This window comes from Amphibalanus amphitrite, unplaced genomic scaffold (assembly GCF_019059575.1).
Source record: "Amphibalanus amphitrite isolate SeventyFive unplaced genomic scaffold, NRLGWU_Aamphi_draft 000007F_arrow, whole genome shotgun sequence".
Taxonomy (NCBI): domain Eukaryota; kingdom Metazoa; phylum Arthropoda; class Thecostraca; order Balanomorpha; family Balanidae; genus Amphibalanus; species Amphibalanus amphitrite.
In genome coordinates this window covers 1302600-1321642 of record NW_024881503.1, presented here as the reverse complement: position 1 = coordinate 1321642, position 19043 = coordinate 1302600, and the positions used below count along the sequence as shown (strand labels likewise).

At 47.4% G+C, this 19043-nt stretch overlaps 1 protein-coding gene across 1 annotated transcript in view; it reads right to left on the bottom strand.

The window, feature by feature from the left end:
• Positions 1 to 2511: 2511 nt before the first annotated feature.
• Positions 2512 to 19043, bottom strand: part of LOC122378477 (E3 ubiquitin-protein ligase RBBP6-like) — a 34258-nt gene continuing 17726 nt past the window's right edge. Inside the window, exons 3-14 of the mRNA XM_043359585.1 lie at positions 8856 to 8949; positions 8568 to 8625; positions 8096 to 8149; positions 6863 to 6948; positions 6511 to 6619; positions 5912 to 6030; positions 5170 to 5324; positions 4563 to 4683; positions 3808 to 3862; positions 3631 to 3672; positions 3129 to 3360; positions 2512 to 3011 (exon numbers count right to left, since the gene is read on the bottom strand). Of these exons, the coding sequence (XP_043215520.1) occupies positions 2761 to 3011; positions 3129 to 3360; positions 3631 to 3672; positions 3808 to 3862; positions 4563 to 4683; positions 5170 to 5324; positions 5912 to 6030; positions 6511 to 6619; positions 6863 to 6948; positions 8096 to 8149; positions 8568 to 8625; positions 8856 to 8949 (1376 nt within the window). The 3' untranslated portion in view covers positions 2512 to 2760. The remainder of the gene's footprint in view (positions 3012 to 3128; positions 3361 to 3630; positions 3673 to 3807; positions 3863 to 4562; positions 4684 to 5169; positions 5325 to 5911; positions 6031 to 6510; positions 6620 to 6862; positions 6949 to 8095; positions 8150 to 8567; positions 8626 to 8855; positions 8950 to 19043) is intronic.

Here is a 19043-nt window from a genome sequence, read left to right as displayed (position 1 = left end):
GGGTCCCTGAGGGGCTACGCTTACCACTAAGGGTCTCTGGTTCCCCGCCATCAGACTTGAAAAAATACCGTTTGAAAGGTTAGCGGCATGGCCTCTACCCAGCCAGCAATTTGGTTCGGCTCAAGTCCGTTTTGCCCCGGCAGCTCCGACATGCCAGAGTTGGGGCAGTGTAAACGGAACGCCGTCATAACAGGGGGTTTGCGTCGATATGGCTCTGTTCCGGTTAGCCAGCCTTTGCCGTAGCGCTCCGGAGTTGGTATGGTTTCGGACCGCCAAGTCTGGATAAAGACCGGCTCCCTGCCAAGGCGTGCTACGGCCAGGTCCGGCTGCCTCGTAGCTACCCTAGCCCGCGCCCCGCTGGGCTATTCAGCCATACGCGCCCTGCTGGGGGGGGGGGGCAGATTCTGCCCCCCCTGTCTAACTTCCGAACCGATGGTCGTAGAAAGACGGGGAAAACGGCAATCGAAAGCTCTCAACAAGGCGGATCTTAAGAGCCCAAAATTTTTTGCTTAAGTAGGTCAGAGGTCAGGTCAAGGTCAGGTCAAGGGTACAAAATGCAAGTTTCTACAGTATCGGCCTTGCACCGTAGTTGCCGAAGAATGGACTGAGACTGATTGCCCAAAACGTGTTCTTAGACTACCAAGACAATATTCGTTGCATACAATGTCATTCAAAGGTCAAGGTCAAGGTCAGGTCAGGTCAGGTCAGGTCACCAAAAACAAAATATAGAAAAGGACATGTGCGACACATGTTTTATGGTTCATTTTACTCATAGAATTCAATAGGCACACTCAATAAGTGATATGGACCACCTCTGGATGAATTTCAGGTCGAGGTCAGGTCAAGGTCAGGTCAAGTGAGATCAAATTTTGAAGTTGGTTGTTAAGGCCCAAAAAGGTGTCTATCTGATGCAGTTTTTCACGGCGAATCGAATGGTGCTATTTTTGTTTCCGTACGAGGTCTAGAGCTTCCAAAAAAATCATTTTTCAAAAAATTTGTGTGTCGTGACGTCATAAAATTTTGAATAACTCCCACATTTTTGAACCGATTCTTCTGAAAATTGGTATGTAGATGCACATTGACCACTTCTCTGATATATATTCCGGTTTTTTCGATACACTCAAAATTTTGGATTTTATAACTATTTTTCCAAAAAAATCAGTTTTTTGAAAAATTTTGGGCCAAAATCCAAAATTTTCAAAAAACCGAGATAGCCATTTGATAGACAACGTGGAATCACGTATAACCTTTTATGTTACGTCTTGATTCCTTTAAAAATGAAGATGTTAGCGGCGTTTGAAATTTTGCCGTTTTTTAGGCGAAAATGGCGAACATGACGTCACTAAAACGTCAATTTCTCAAAAATTTTCCGACGGATTTCGTTCAAATTTTCAGGGAACGTGTCAAATTGATGTATGATAAGGTACTGAAAGTTTGACGTCGCTGGCGTAACGCGTTTAGAAGTTATTGGCGAAAAACGGGAGGGGGGGGGGCAGATTCTGCCCCCCCCCCCCAGCGGGGCGCGGGCTAGGTTATTGTGACTGAAGTACGATTGAGGCACGGCACGGCTGATCAGAGGTGCGGAGCCGGAGCCGGAGCTGGAGCCGGAGCCGCCGGGGCCGACACATTTTGCCCGGAGCCGGAGCCGATTTTTTCTCCAAAGCCAGAGCCGGAGCCGGAGCTGTCTGAAATTTCCACGGCTCCGCATCCCTGCGGCTGATGCGGCATAAGTCCGGCTGTGTTGTGGGCGAGCTCCGGGATCGTGTGTCAGCTCCAGTAGAGCTCCAGACCTTACCCGTACTTCAGCCGGGGTAATTGCCGAATCTACCCAGAGTACAACCAGATGCGGCCCAGACCAATTTCGCTGGCTGGGTAAAAGGCTGACGTAGGTCCTAAGAGGGCGGGGGCCCTCAGGCGTGGACCCCACGGAGACCCATGTGGTTCACCAAAGGCATATGCGGGGCCCTCGACATGAGGCCTTAAGAAGTCAGAGCGGGCTAAAAAAGCGATAGGGGCCCTCAAGAACCTAGGTGGGGCCCTCAGACCAGCGTTGATCAATCTGAGGCGGGGAAGGGCCCTCAGGCTGACGTGTGGCCCATCGAAGAATGACGAAGGCCCTCAGAAGCCGGTATTGCCCTCAAAGATCGCCGAAGGGCGCTCAGAAACACTTCATTTTGACTTCATTATTTTTTCACGTGAACTATTGTGAAAGTTGAAGATGCAAGGTGCACAAAAGCTGCGGATAACGGATAACCACCTGTGTGCCTAGTGAATGGCATGCCCGGTGTATCATAAAATGTTCTCCGAAAATAAGCCCGCCGTTTGTTTTCTTCCTGCGCACGATTTACGAAAAAATCGCCTCGACTTCGAACGGACAAAGGGCTCGCTAAATCCTCTCAGCTAACTCCCGTTGAGACCCTTCTTGAGAGGTGTAGAGCGCAGTCGAAGGCGCCTGCAGCCGGACGCACGCCGGGCCGTTCGCGCCACGCAGCAGGACCGATGGCAAACACGTCACACCCAGACGTTTATTGGCTCTGATCGGTGCACATCTCGGCGCCCGCCAGCCACAGCCAGTCGGCACTGCCGACCCCTCTATCACAGGACTATATCCCCCTATCACAGACGGATTACGATTATATCACAGCGGCAAGGAATCCACACATTTCAATCGACGCTCTCAAATCAGCAACGAGCAAGACACATATTCATCTACATCTACGAGCTCGGCACCAGAGATGCCACCGGCCTCAGTGGCCGGCGCTAGGCGTGCACACACATACGGTACGGCTCACAGAGCGGCCGGCCGGCCGGTCGGCAGGTGGCGCCGGGCGACCGCGCCGGCGGGCCGGCCACCGCGGGCGGCCACCGGTACTCACAGGACGCCGTGGCGGCGGCAGCAGGCGGCGGCGACCGGGCGGCGCCGGCCGGCGACGGCGGACAGGAGTCACAGGAGCCGGACAGGATGCGGGACGGGGAGATGAGCTCCAGCTCGGCGTCGGCGCAGGAGGCGTCTGCCGGGCGGCGCGACGGCGGCGTCAGAGACGGCCGGCGGGTGCGGCCGGCGCCGGGGCTCGGGAGGGCGCGGCGCAGCGGCGCGGGCGGCCGCTGCCAGCCGTCCATACCGTTACCTGAGCGAGGAGATCGTGTCGAGCGGTGCGGAGGCGGCGAGAGAGCGGCGGCACGCGCCGGCGGCCGGCGCGCCGGGGGCGGCGAGGCCGGCCGCTGCGGGCTGCCGCCGGCCGGCGAGGCGACTCGCTCCCTCTCGCGGTCTCGGACCTTCTCTGGCAGCGGCGGCGGCGGCGGCGGAGACGCCGGAGACGGAGACGGAGAGCGCGGCTGAGACTGTCTCACCGGCGACGCCTGAAACACGAACCAACGGAGGCACGTTACTGATAATGAACAGAAACGAAACATGCACATAATTAGTGGCTTCAGCAATAAATCAGATCGTCTTTCGCTGTGAACATCTATCGTCCGCTTAGATGATAGTTCCAAATGGGTATTACCGAAAATTAATTGGACGTTAAAATAAGACGTTCGTAGCATGAACTTCCAACGGATCCAAAAACACGAATGTCACAGCCCCATCAATTTCCTCCAGTTACAGTCCACCAGTGTATCGCTCCTCACCTGAATCGGCTCTTTTGGCGGCGTCTGGAAGGCGGCGGCGACCTCCGGAGCCGGAGCGGGAGCCGGAGCGGGAGCGGGAGCGGGGGCGGGGGCGGCCGGCGGCTCCACAGCCGGCGGCAGTTCGGCCGGTGGCGGGGTGGCCGCGGCCGGTGGGGGTGTCCCGGCAGCCGGCGGCGCCGCGGCGGCCGCCTCCCGCTCCCGGGCCGCCACCTCCCAGTAGTCAGTCTCCTTTCTGGCGGGGGACGGCCGCGGTCAGCACAGCTCACTGGGACCGGTAAACACCGGCAGAAGGACAATGGTACATTACCACAGCTCACTGGGACCGGTAAACACCGGCAGAAGGACAATGGTACATTACCACAGCTCACTGGGACCGGCAGACACCGGCAGCAGGACAATGGTACATTACCACAGCTCACTGGGACCGGTAAACACCGGCAGGACAATGGTGCATTACCACAGCTCACTGGGACCGGTAAACACCGGCAGAAGGACAATGGTACATTACCACAGCTCACTGGGACCGGTAAACACCGGCAGAAGGACAATGGTACATTACCACAGCTCACTGGGACCGGTAAACACCGGCAGAAGGACAATGGTACATTACCACAGCTCACTGGGACCGGTAAACACCGGCAGAAGGACAATGGTACATTACCACAGCTCACTGGGACCGGTAAACACCGGCAGAAAGACAATGGTACATTACCACAGCTCACTGGGACCGGTAAACACCGGCAGCAGGACAATGCTACATCACCGGCCACCCAAGATATCCAACGAATACACATGTTTGATTATAAATAAGACAAGCAGCGCTGGAAACTATCATTCTAGCAGGACTTACTTAGTGCAGCTTAGTGTGTTAAGTTTAGCAATTACTCCGCTGTCTAATATCGGAATGCGGAAGGCCGTGGCGCGGTACTCACTCGAACTTGACGACGCGTTTCCGGATGAATCTGTTGGGGATGATGTTATCCGGCGAGACGTCCGTCTGGTGGCACTCGGGGCATTCGCTGTTCTCCGACTCGACCAGCGCCGTGCGCAGACCTGAGGGAAGGCAGAGGTAGGGGGTTATAACGGGGTGATAGTGTCGGACGTCCACAAACCGGCGGCGGGTCTGGCACTTACTGTTGCGGCAGGGAGGGGTTACTCTACATAGTGTCAGTAGGGCAGTCAGACCGGTTGTTTTACAATTTCCCGACTCCCGAGTCCAATTTTGTGGGTGTACAGCTCAATGAACGCGCGATTAAGGGCTTACATTACAAGCAAATTGATCCTAAGGAAATGTATAATGATGAAATATATAAATGAAATATTTATAGACTGATCGTGTCAGTACCGAAAGCAGTCCTGTTGTTAACAAAAGCACAACAAAACGCAGGCTTGTCCACCAAACTTATGCCTGTCCCTTCGCGTCCGTCAGTCGAAATAAAACAATACCGTCATACGAGTCATGCACTCACCACACCCGGCCAATCACCCGACACAAAACACTCGTCACATACGCTCCCTCAAACACACTACAACACTTACATTCGTCGCAGAAGTTTTCGCCGCAGCACGGCGACATGACGGCCTCGCGGATCAGGTCCTTGCAGACCTTGCAGCAGAGGTCGTCGGGCACCTGGGGACGCGTGCTCGGAGGCGGCGTGTCCATCCGACCCTGCTGTTTATCCTTGTACGTGGAGCTGACGAGGACGGAAACGAACGGGTGCTGTTAGATGACAAACTCGGGCGTATGGTGACTAAGGCTGGCCCGCTCAACAACAGTAAATACTAAAATAGCGTACGATAAATTAACTTAAACTTAGAGCTCCCCAAGGACAAATAATAGAGTCTACTAATTAATTTAGCAAAGTCAGAAAAAAACTCGCCTCGTTACTTGGGCTTCTGAATTAATTATGAAACATTTCGTCAGCCAGTTTCCATAAAATATAAGATACCTTCCTTGGCATTCAAATAAGTTAAACAAACTACCACGCTAAAGCCCTACCAAATCTAGGATATTCCTCTAACAACCTCCAGCAACTACTTGTATCAATCCCATTTATCAGAGAATCCTTGAATTTTGAATGAACGACTTGACGCCCTGGCTTATGCCAGCGCTACGTGACATTGGCAACAAATGGACTAGGAATGCTATATCAAACGCCAGCGTTGGCGAAAAAAAAACTTCCCAAAGACATTTATAAAGAGTGACACGACGAAAACACATCACAAAACACTCTGCGACAGCGTCGCCCGGCGACGAGCGCCGGTCGATCGCGGTACTCACTAGTCGACCCTGTGTACAGCCAGACTGCCGTCGGGCGCTATCATGGCGCCCGGCATCTTGGGGTCGTTGACGGGCACCATGAAACTGCGCGGGATGCCGGTGGCCTTCTTGACCTCCGCCTGCGGGGACAGGAGCACACGGGGTCAGACAGGCGGCCAATGAGAAACAAAGGAGAATAACATGCAAACGAGTTCAAACTATAAAGAACCAAAACAAAAGCTAGTTCAATGAAAGTTCACATTCACTAGGACTAGGCATTGGACTAGGACTTGGCGTCATATATATTTACAGTGGTCTGTGGCCCGGCAGATGCCAGAGGTGGAATAAGTAAGTTTCTTTGTTTGGGGACTCCCAGCTTTTACGAAATGTTGAACTTCCAGAGCACGACTCCTGCACAGCGTAAAGGCGAACTGCCCCGTCCAAGCAATACATCAGCTCCAATTCCTATCCAAGGCAGCGCACGAGCACTGCCGGCCTGTAGTTTATTAAGTCAGTAGTAAAAAAAAAAATATCGTATCTGCACCCACGGCCACGGCGGGCAAAACGCTGCTGATATACGGGCACCCGGCTACGAGTCCGATTGGACGGTATATACTTACCGCCGCGAGCGGACAGTTTTGTGCGTAGTGGCCGAAGTTGAAGCAGCGGTAGCACTTGTGGCTGGAGGGCGCCGGCGTCAGCAAATGGGCGCCCTTGTACTTGACGTATCTGTCGGACAGGAGGCACAGTGTTCAGTCACAAACAGTCACAGACACAGTGTTCAGTCCGCGCCAGGCGCCGGCCGCCAGCCACACGTGGTGACCGACGGCCGGCGCAACTCCAGTTACGTAACACACGATAAAGTGGTGGCGAAATGACTGAGCATACACGAAATTCTGCGACTCGAACAGTCAGCAAAAACGATAAATCACAGCTTCTACCGACACCTTACGGGTATTCGGGGTTTCTTACCTGGAAGGGTCGTACTGGCTGGTCGACTGACTCATCATGTGCTTGATCTTGTCCTCCTCTGAGCCGCCAATCTTGGTGAGATCACTCTGTCAAAGCGAAAACGCACATGTAAATGAAAACGTTGATGTAGAAGATTGGCAGCTCGCATGTATTTATATCTCACAGACAATACAACCAGTAAAACGCCTTTTGGGCGAACAGCGAGCGAGCGAGATAGTGAGCCCTGCACGTGGCGAAGGGCGAGAGGGTACTTCCAACGGGCATGTGCAAAGCACCCTTCTAACCGGTCGCTAGCGGTGTGCCCAATTTGAACGCAATCGGCCCAGCCGTTCCTGAGATCTGGAAGCGGCATTCTGCACGTGCGCACGTGCAAATGGGGTCCAAAATGACTTTTGCACTGCACCCTACTAACCGGTCTCCAACCGTGTACCAAATTTGAGCTCAATCGGCCCAGCCGTTCTCGAGATCTGGAAACGCCCCCTGCACGTGCGCACGTGCAGTAGCACCCTAACCGCAACACATGGGAATGCATTGCCTGGTGGGTGCCTACCTGTATGCCAAGTTTCAGCGAAATCGCCCCAGTAATTACCGAGTTACTGAAATGGGAACAAATTTGGCACCTCTTCTTTTTGTATTTTGCACGTGCAGTGGGGGTCACTCACATAGATCAAGAGTATCCGACCTTTGGTAGAAGGGATGCAGCTACACTATAAAAATTACCGCAAGACAATCGCTCAAGCCGCTGCTGAGATATGGGCCTATCAAAATCATTACTTTTGCAAAACTGCTTGAACACCTTTGACTTTTCACGGTCACTGAGATGTATCAAAAGTAGTCAATTACGGGGTAGAAGGGATGGGGCTACCCAGCAAAAAAGACCGCAGGCCCATCGGTCCAGCGGTTGCTGAGATATAAGCCTCTCAAAAGCGTTACAGGCCGGGCCGGGCCGGGCCGGGCCGGGCCGCTCATACTGAGATTTTTCCGTTATATTGAAAAGACTTCGCTTCGCTCGCTGCGCTCGCTCGCTCGTAATCAGCCATGAGGACGGTTATTTGTTTTGTGCCACAAAACTTAAATACCGAGTACTTTTCATGACTTGCCACGGTGAAACCTGTGTCCGACGGAAGTTGGTTGTGTCTGATAGTGTCGTCGTCCGTCGACGCGGGAAGTCCCCGACGGTCCCCACTCGGGCCCGTCCTATCCCCCACCCTACCTCAGCCGCCCATTACTCACCCCCGAGAACACAGCCGAGCCGGAGACCGCGTCACTGCTGGGCATCTGTGGCGGCTGAAACACACACAGACAGCAGCAGTTAGACGCCACGTTACGGTTCACCGACGTACTGGGACATACATCCCGTCCAATCACCGGAGTGTGCAGGTCACTTTCAGTTACAAAGCGCAATTTCTGGACGAAGAACAAAATACGATAAAATGACACCCCCCCCCCCTCCTCCCGCCCAGAGAAAAACTACAACTGCTTTGATAAACATGTTCCGTTCCAGCTTTAGGTAGAGCTGAGAGAGCTCTCTCCGCTTTCTCTTTAGCACTGGAATAGCTGATAAGTTGCTTCACCAGAGCCCCGACCGGAAACCTTGAGCGTGACGGTTTTTACTGTGAAAGTATGCTGCGGAACAGCCGGGTACCGGTTTGACCGACCAACCGACCCACCTACGGGCCAACGAACTGACCGGGACCGCACTCACCAGCACGGCAGCAGCGAACGACGCCGAAATGGTGGGCGTCTTGTTGGCGTTTGGATCCCTGTAACAGCAAAGTCAACATCAGTTGTCGTCACAAAGCCAATTTCTCCATGCACATGTATGTATATTGTATGTGACTACGAAAATTATCCGATTTCAATTACCATAGTAAGCCATCACTTTTTCGAGCAAGATTGAACAGGACATTTGACGGCTAATCTGCAAATGAAAGGCTATGGTCCATGTCAAATAATGATTATATCATCCGAAGATCAGAAGCTCTTTACGTACCAGAACTTTTTGACAGGTGCTCCATTGGTGGCCGGAACACGCTTTACCACCAGAGAGGTGTTCTTAGGGATCAGCGTGTCGTTCTTCTTGTACTCTGCAACAGAGGAAAGCAGGCCCCGTCGTCAACCACACACACACGGCTGCTGGACCCCGAACACGTCACTGGATGTCCGGTGGGTGTCCGGCTCCAAGCAGTGGCGGATCCAGGGGGGGGGGGGCAAAATGGGCATTTGCCCCCCCCCCCCCAAAACGGCATAGTTTTAACATTACGCCTATTGACGATGCATGGAAAGAATCGATAGATTGTTATGGTTTGCCCCCCCCCCCCCGCAAAAAAAAAAACTCTGAGCTGGATCCGCCTCTGGCTCCAAGTGGGGTCCAGTGGGTGGGGAAAGTAGTCGTCTCTGTGCAAAGGTTATACACATGAGTAACTGTTTTGTACGATTGCCAGTGGAACTGCGAAGCAGATTTCATAAGTACTTCAGCACGATAACATTTGTTATCATTAGTGGTGTGTAAAGTGGTTAGCAAATATGTAGAATGTTCTTCGTCCTGTTGTGAGTGTAAATAAAGCGGTACCGTAAGGTGGGGCTATTTGAGACAGTGGGGCTATTTGAGACAGTATTTAAAATTGCTATAAAAGAAAAACCACTTGAAATTAATGCTTAATTTTTTGCTCAGGCTTTTTACTGCTCGATTCCACACCTCCCTGAGCAAAAATATCACATAAAAATCAAACGATCTTCATTTTATAGCGATTTTAAATACAGTCTCAAATAGCCCCACTGTCTCAAATAGCCCCACTTTACGGTACTTCTTCTTTCAAAATCAGACTGATGGCTCATAATCTTGTTATTTCGTCGCCAACCTGACGACTGTATTAACACGCACCGGGTCGGGATGTTTGAACCCCCTCCCCCCGTCTAACTCGCATCCTGGGCCACGCAGCGACACGCGGTAAGCGGCGTTCGAAAGAGCGTCAAAAGTCATGAAAAAGTAGCTAGGTCAATTGGTCAGGGTAAATGTCAGGTCACCAGAAGTTATCAAAGATCAAATTTCGCCTGTTTCAACACTCTGCCAAATCAGTGAAGAGCTTGGGAAAGAATAGTTACAGCACCACACCACGGTCATTCGATAGCTCTTTCACAGCTCCTTCTGGGTAACATTCTGATATCTGACCTTGAGGGAAAAACTCTTGAATTGAGGATTTACGGAACGTTTTTTTTTTTTCAAATAACTTTGGACACCAAGTTACCATTACGTTTATTATAACGGCATCAAGCTTCTCTCCTGAGATACGTAGAATGAACAAAATTGAACATTAAAAAGCAAAAAGTTGAGCAAATATTACTCAAGGTCGTGAACAGACAGGAAAAGGTCATGTCGCACACCTGTCAATCCGTATCGTCGAGCTGAACACATTCAAGATGCTTTTATCCCTTTAAAGTGTCTCTAGTAAAACTTATTGCCTGGTTCTAGAGATACGCACCCAGTTGTGAAAATTTGTCAAACTCGCAAAGATTTGCATTTAATGACCTGAAATGACCAGAGCTGCCTAAGTGCAAAAAATACCTCATACTTCTGAAAGCACTGATGGAGAGCTATCGATTGCTTTTATTCCCGCGTCTTTTCTAACATTTTTAGCATACGGGATAAACCGTATGGTCAAATAATAATTAAAAAAAAAACGATCCGAGGGAAAAATGATAACTCGGATCGAAGAGTTGGACCCACGTTGGACCCCTATACCATCGCGAAGTTGGCTGAGGTCCCCAACAGGGGCGTGTTGACCCGCGCATGACTGGGGGGCTCTACAGAGCCCCCCCCCCCTCCAGTTTTTCGGCAATATCTTCTGAACCGTTTGACGGATCAACACGAAACTTGCGGTACCTTCAGAGGCATCAATTTGACACCTGGTGTTAAAATTTCAACTTTCTAGCTACCATAATTTGGCCGGAAATGCCGTCAGAGTGACGTCATGTCGGCCGATTTTGATGCAAAATATTGAATTACGGCAAACGCTCCCAAAAGTTCAGTTTTAAGGCTAGATCCAGTTTCTTTGCATGAGTGGACTACAAATACACGTAGCTATCAAACTGCTATCTCGAATTTTCAATTCTTTATTTAAATTTTGAAAAACGTATTTATAATAACAAATATATTTATAATAACGAAAATATGTTTTGATTTAAAAAAAAAATTAACCGGAATATATGATAGAACACACACTGATAAACCCCTCTAGCAAGTGTTAGCCCAAGATCTTCAAAAATAGCCAAGTTATTTGCATTACTGTCAAAATTTTATAAATCATATATTTTTCAAAACCATTTTTTAGTACGTTTTTGAGACCGTACAGCAATATAAAGGGGCAACATCGTGTTGCTGAGCTCAAACTGCATCTGATGGGCACCTTTTTTTTTGTTGAAAAAAAATTGTTATTTTCAAAATTTTACCTTTTCTGACCTTAAAGTGACCTGACTAACGGTAAATTCAGCTGAAAATGACCTCAAATGACACAGACGACATTGTTTTCTAAATCTAGGAGCAAAATGGACCAAAAAACAAGCGTCACGTGACCGATACATGATATACATACAATTTTCGTGACCTAGGATGACCTGACCTTGACCTGAAAAAAAAATCGACTTAAAAGTTCAGTACCCTCAGGAGTACTGAACTATCTATGGCATATATTAAGGAGTACGTAAACCAAAAATGAGCCTGATCGGATTTGTCAGCCGGCGGTCAGAGCCTAAATTGTGAATAAGCAAAAATACTGATAATTTTTTCTTTGATCTGACCTGTGACGTCATCGGTGACCTCGAGGTCAATGAAAATAAGCTTCGCTGGACAGTTTTTTCAGGGCTATCAGACGCCGTTTGAATTTTGACGATAGGCCAAGTAGTTTCGGAGATAGGAGGGGGGCTCTGGAGAGCCCCCCACCCCCCCCCCCCCGTCACTCGCGTTATGCAAAATACCCCAGTCATGCGCGGGCTAACTGACTTCTTCCTTGAAGCCCAAATGTATCGAAAGCGATAAGGCACAATGATGAAATGACATTCGCTCCTCCTACAAAATATTTCTGGAAATTCTGAGATACTTGAATGAAGAGGCAAAACAATTAACGTCAAAACTACCGAAAACGCCCAAGTGCTTTCCCGTGCAACTCACAGCGACCTGGGAATAGCAGCTAACAGCTTGCTTTCTGCGTTTGGCACTGTTTTCAGTAGTGACCAACGGAAGGGTTTTTTTTACAAGTTATATTGACGTTGTAAGTGCTATTGCTCATAAGCATTCAAAGCTCGTCTAAATATTAGGCATTTACCAATTGAAATATATTTGAAAGCTCCGCTTAGACCAACTCCAAAGAGAAATCGGGCCTTATTTAGGCCTACATTGAAATGAAAGTAAGTGATGTTCTTGAACACCAGTAAGATTATAGTCCAATGAATATCACGGTTCGTATTTTCTCGAGTTCCACGTCAACATCCTATTTTAACAAAATTCTAATGAATACAGTTTAGGTCTGACATTCATTTCGAAAGACACAGGACGGATATTGGAGCGCTCATATAACTAAATCCAGGAGGATGTTTCACTAACTATAGAATGGCGAACCGAATGAAGTCTTGAACTTGAAGCAGGATTTTTTTTTGGGGGGGGGAACTTTAAACTGGAAAAACTGAAAACTTAATCTGAAACTGAAAACTGGAAAGGGGAAACACGTTCTCGATTTACGCTGAGAGCCCGAACTCTGAACTTCAGTATGAATCATACCACTGACGTTTATTTCTTTTGACTTTTGATAGCACAAACTTCATGGGCTGTTTTCGTCCTGATAGGGATTGTCAATAAGAGTGATGCAGCACGGTGGTTTCGCATGCTGATGAGCCTCACATCGTGCTGGTCCTCAAAGATGATTTTCTTCGAATGATGTAGCGAAACAGTTTTAGTGTCACGCTGCCTACTTGGTCCAAAGTATTCTGACACTTCCGGATAGATATATGTTGAGTAAAAAAAACACATACAGCACACGTGTGGACGCGTTTCGTCAAACTTTAACACCCGAATATCTTGATATTGTTTGTGATTGTTTGAGATTGTTTGTGAATATCTTGAGATTATTGGTGTGTTCGTACTGTTTTGTCTCAAGATATTCGGGTGTTAACCCGCGCCCCGTTGGGCTCTGCCGAGCAACGCGCCCTGTTGGGGGGGCCAATTTGCCCCCCCCCCCCCCCCTAAGATCTCGAGAACCACGCAACTAGCGACAAGCGGCAAACGGTGTTGGATAGCCCTATCAGGGAACTACCTTGTGACCCAATTTTATTGACCTAGGTCAAACCGATGACGTCACAGGTCAGGTCAAAGGTCGAATTTTCACCGTTTACAGGAATTTCAAGAAATGCGTTGTAAAATCGAGTAAAATGCATTTCATGGAAAATCATTGATGGGGAAACGTTCTTCAAACACATATTTTGCTATTTGAGGTCACTGATACCAGGTCAGGTCACAGAGGTCAGGTCACTGGGGGGTCACAATATGAAAGTGTCGTGTAATCAGACTGGTTTTTTATTCACCTTTTTTTGGATCGGTTCAATCATTGATTCATTTGATTTTTGTTTGATTCAATCACCGTTTGATTCATTCAAAAAAATTGGTGAATCGATTCCTTTTGATTCAGAGAATCAAAAAACAATAAACGGAATGATTCACGTTTGATTCAGCCAAAATTTTTTGAATGATTCTTTTTTGATTCAATTAAAAAATAAAATATACAAAATATCAGGGACAGTATTGTATCTGTTGTGTTCTTTTTGTTGTCATGTAATGGCAGTAGTGTTAATATTTGTTGATGTTCGTTCACTTCAATTTTTTAAGTTCATGGATCATTATTTTTTTTGATTCAATCAACCCTGATTCCCAATGCGTTTGATTCTATCATGGCTTGTGAATCAAACAATCCTGACGGTGAATCAAACCTTTTTAATTTAACAAATTTTGTTTGATTCAATCCAATCGATTCAATCAAAGATGAATCAAACACCAGTCCGCGTGTAATACATGTTTTATGGTCCATTTTACATGACAAATGCGATTATGTGGGTCAGGCAGCCTTTGGGGCCAGCTTAGGTACCGTTTTGGTCAAGGTCAGGTCAAGGTCAGGTCAAGGTCAGGTCAAATTTCAAAGTTGATATTTTTGCATAAAATGGGTATCGATTCGATGCAGCTCGTCACGGGGAGTTCAATGGTGGTCTTTGTTTTACCCTACGTGGTCTAGAATCGCTAAAAATAGAGTTCAAAAATTTGACGTCATCATTTTTGAACAGTTTTTTCGCTATAACTTGGCCAAAAGACGATATCGATCTGAAATTTGGTATGTATATAGAAGAGCGCAGGGACTATCAAATATATTCCGTTTTTTTCGAAATTCGGAAATAATTGGATTATTTTGAGTTTTTCTAAAAAATCAATTTTTTGAATTTTTGGGGGTCAAAAACCCAAAATTTTGAGAATCCGAGATTGCAGTTTTGTAACGCCGCTTTTTGTCTATTAGACCATATAAAGAACTTTGAAATTGCTTGGTAACTGTAGATTTGGTGAGCGTTTCAAGATTGCATGTTTTTTGCTCATTTTTGCTCGAACATGACCTCAGTTTGACCTCAATAACTCCTGACCTAAGGTGACCTAAGACTTGAAATTTGGTGTGAAGGTGTCAAATTGATGCCCGGGAAGGTACTATAAATTTGGCGGCGCTGCGCGCCGCCGTTTTCTTGCTATTTAGGAAAAACCACAGGGGGGGGGGCCAAATTGCCCCCCCAACGGGGCGAGGGTTAAAAAAGTATCTGACGAAACGCGTCCACCATTGTGCTGTATGTATATTGATAGAGACAAGTAGAAAAACACGGAACAAATAGTGCATGGACGCGTTTCGATTATTAAATCTTCTTCAGCATGACATAATCACAGAGAAAACAAGATATAGCACACAAACATTCGAGCTCGTCACAGTGCGTCTTGATTTTAAAAATTCATGCATATGACATACAGGGTGTCCCATAAGTTCGTTCTCACATTATGTTTGCATGTGAAACAGAGTACATTGCGTTTTGATATATTTACGACCCCTCAACGTGCTCCCCATTTAATAGGCAAACACATGAATACATGCTGCGGCATGCCAACCGGCATGTTTGGCTGCATAGCAGGCTTAAAGTTAACCCAGACTGACTTGACATGCGCCGTGAGCTCCTCGAGGCTGGAACAGCGCTACGCTTCGACGAGCCTCAATTTCAGCATAAACAACAAATTTTTATGAAATTTTGATCCAATGAGGTGCCTGGCATGTGATCTTGCCAAAAACGCCTGTCACAGTCTCCTTGCACCGCTTTTAAGCTTTGCTTGACCTATGCACTGATGCACTGTCTTGCCTGAAGATGGGTCTACGACCTCCCGGATGCCATTCTCTCCTCTATAAATATGTTCATACTCGCGGTTCGAGTTCAGCTTGAGGGCTGAAACTCCTCCTAGATGTTCTTGGAAAAGCATTCTGCTTCCCAAAACTGTTTCTGGGTTGCCACTTGCAACTTGGTCAACTCCAGAACGCCTATAACCCCACAACACAGTGACCCTGTCCTTTTGCATAGAAACATAACGAGACGAAACGGAGGCCTCCTCCTTCGCCCTTATGGGGTTGTTTTCGGGTTTGGACGGGTGTTTCATCTCGAACGTGGACTAGTTAGTCCTGATGACCTGGTTGATGTCATCAGCCCTCTGTTTTGTTTAGCCTCAGGCATTACGAAACTCATGTTTGGCCATTTATAGACGTTTTTGACTGTTTTGTGCCCTCCGGTAAGCAAAGCTTAAGTCACCTTGAGTTATGTACCCCGAAAGGACACTCTTAGACAGCTGGTAATCCATCCTGAAAAGTCTGCTTGCCAACTTTGTAACCCTTTGACCTTTTTGATGGCCACTTTGGCGCGACACAGTTTTGGCCACTTGGCTCACTCCTGAGGGCTGACTGGAAAAAGGATAAACTTGCAATGACTGACTCCCGACAAATCATCGGCGTCACTTGCTGACTGTGCGTTTAGTTAGCGATGGACATTGGCTACAGACTGGTAGGCCTCAATCAACCTCAATCGTCGCGAATGGTCACGTGCTGACTAAATACTGAGACGTACCCGTATCGGAGACCTCTATGTTGCTGCGTTAGCCGTCTCTGTAGGAAGCGGGCTCTATAGCAAAAACTATTTTGTCTACAGAAATTAGCTACTGTGGAGCATATTTCTACCAGCCATGGCAACCACGTAAGCTCAGTTACGAACCAATTTCAGCGTGCCTTTAAGCAAGAGAGCCTAAAAATGTAAAATTTAGGTGAGAACGAACTTATGGGACACCCTGTATTCACTACTAATCCACCTGTAGGAGAATATCCACGAAAAATGATAGCAAAATAGATCACTGACATATGACACATGGATAACAACAAATTTATACAGAACGATCATGAACAAGTAGGTATTTATACAAACTAATGACGCGCCTCACATTCTGAGACCTGGATCTGAGACTTTCACATGTGCAGAAAAGATGTACGTACATGTGTAGGCAACGCATTGACCTATAATAAGTATAGACAGACTACACTGGCTTAATCAGCGCCTGAAGGCCGTTCCCGCTGAACGACACTAGCGCCATCGTACGTGTAAGGGCACGAACTAATGACACAATGCTTTGTCTATGGGAAAAACGCAAAAGTTTATCAACTTCTTTCGCGTAAATAACACGACGGAACGGAACGAGACTGCATCTACAATGAAGAAGCGTCCAAGCTTAATCACTTGAACATAGCACAAAGTCATAGGGTGAGGGACACGGCACGCGCCACGTGCCAACTAAGTGGTGACAAATTTGTTCAATCAACTATAACTTTACAACGACTGGGTTGATTGAGCTGAAACTTGGCATGTCGTTGGACATGCAAATGATGATGCATTTCCACGTGTCACGGTTTGGGTGCTGGTGCACGTGCGCACGTGCAGGGTACGCTTCCAGATCTCGAGAACGGCTAGGCCGATTGCGCTCAAATTTGGTACGTCGTTAGGGACCGTTTGACAGGGTGCCGTGCACAAGTCAGTTTGGGTCCAGCTTGCACGTGCGCGCGTGCAGGGGTCGATTCCACATCTCGAGAATGGCTGGGCAGATTGTGCTCAAATTTGGTACACCGTTAGGGACCGTTTGGCAGGGTGCCGTGCACAAGTCAGTTTGGGTCCAGCTTGCACGTGCGCACGCGCGAGGGGTCGCTTCCACATCTCGAGAACGGCTGGGGAGATTGCGCTCAAATTTGGTACACCGTTAGCGACCGTTTAGGAGGGTGCCGTGCTCAAGTCCATTTATTTCCAGTTTGCACGTGCACACGAGTGGGGCCACTTTCACATCTCGAATGAGCGGCTTTGCCATTGCGCTCAGAATCATCATTTCTAGATCCGTTAAAGGAGCTTCACTATCACGTAGTTTTGCAGGTCTCATGCGCGTTTCTCTTCATGATTGCGAATTCGATTAATACAGGTTGTTTATCTCTAAGTGCTTTGGCAAGGAGCATAATATTTAAGTAGTATTGTTTTTTATCTCGACCTTCTCCTTGTTGATAGATAGCCAAATATTAATGTTATGTCTTTTAATATTTGGCTATCTATCAACAAGGAGAAGGTCGAGATAAAAAACAATACTACTTAAATACAGGTTGTTAGTTGATTTAACATTATGTATTGTGTATTTAAGATGAAGCTCAGCAGTAACATTCATAACATCATCAAAGCATCGCCAAAGCATATGAAGACATAAAAATAATGTTCATGGTAGTAGAGACTGTAGGATGAGTGGCGATATACTCATACCAATCTGAGTGCACATAATGATGCATCATTTTATTCACCCATGAGCCTCTTTAGCCCGCGTCCGGGTGGGCCTTTCAGCCAACTTCGCCATAGTGATGGGAGGAGGGGGGACGTATTTGTCAACGCCATATTATCTCGCAAAGGAAGAAAGATAGAAAGATGCGGAAAGGGCAGTAGGTAGCTCGCTATAAGAAATTTGAGAATCATCTTGATAATTTTTCAATCAGGTCATCGCTTAAGGTCACTGGTGATCACCAAAAGTTCACGAATTCTGGTTTTCGATTTTAACAACGTTCCACAAATCAGCGCACACACAAGTAAATGAGGGGCCTTCTGCTCTTGAGCACTTATGTTGAGCCACGCAAGAAATAATTAAGCCAGTCATTAGCAGGTCACACTTGGTAGGCATTTCGACTGTTGCAGTCTTGCTGAGCTTCCATTCAGTTTTCTTGACGGCTCCAGCCTACATCGTGTTTAATTGCAGTAGCAACTTACAACTTAAGTTCTTCAATCTTTTTTACTTTATATGTTGGCCATAAGTCGGGCTATGTCTGGTTCAGTTGGCAGATGAATTTCAGCACACATCAGAAGCCTTCCAGCAACAAGAACATAGGCCTGTGCCTTCTTAGGTAGACCTTGGGTAGACCTCTTCCAAACCGTTTCTTATGACATTTGTTAAGATTGCAAGTGTCTCTCAGTTTTTTTTTCTTCTCTTGACTAGCCATTATGATGAAATTATCAGTGTCTGACTGCTCTAGCAGATAAACAGGATAAATTTAAAGAAAATGAAATAAAATGCTTTAATTACATAAATACCAAATATCTCAGATCACACTGCTTGAAATGCTTGCTGTAATAACGTAAGTCAATTTTATCGCCTTGAAATGATTCACTTATCACGTGCAATATGTGCTTGATATTTGTTTTGTGCTCTTTATTGGTGACAAACTATCTTTTCTTGTTTAATATGCACAGGACTGTCAACACACCTTACGCAATTTGCAATGCGGCAACAATAAATGATGCCGAGGACTTTGTTTATTCCGTTACCATGGAGACGATTTCGTGAGGCTTGACTTCAAACCTTAAACGTTTAAATAAATGTTTTGTAGTAAATGTTAGCGTTCTGATACACATTTTAAAATAAATTAACGTTAAATATTTAACAAACTTTTATTTCTACGTCCGTGCTAAAAGGTTAGGATTGCCCTTCACGGTTCGTCGGAAGGTCATCTCAGGCTCAAAAGAAACGGTATATACCATTCGAAAGCCGACGGTGAGCTGAATC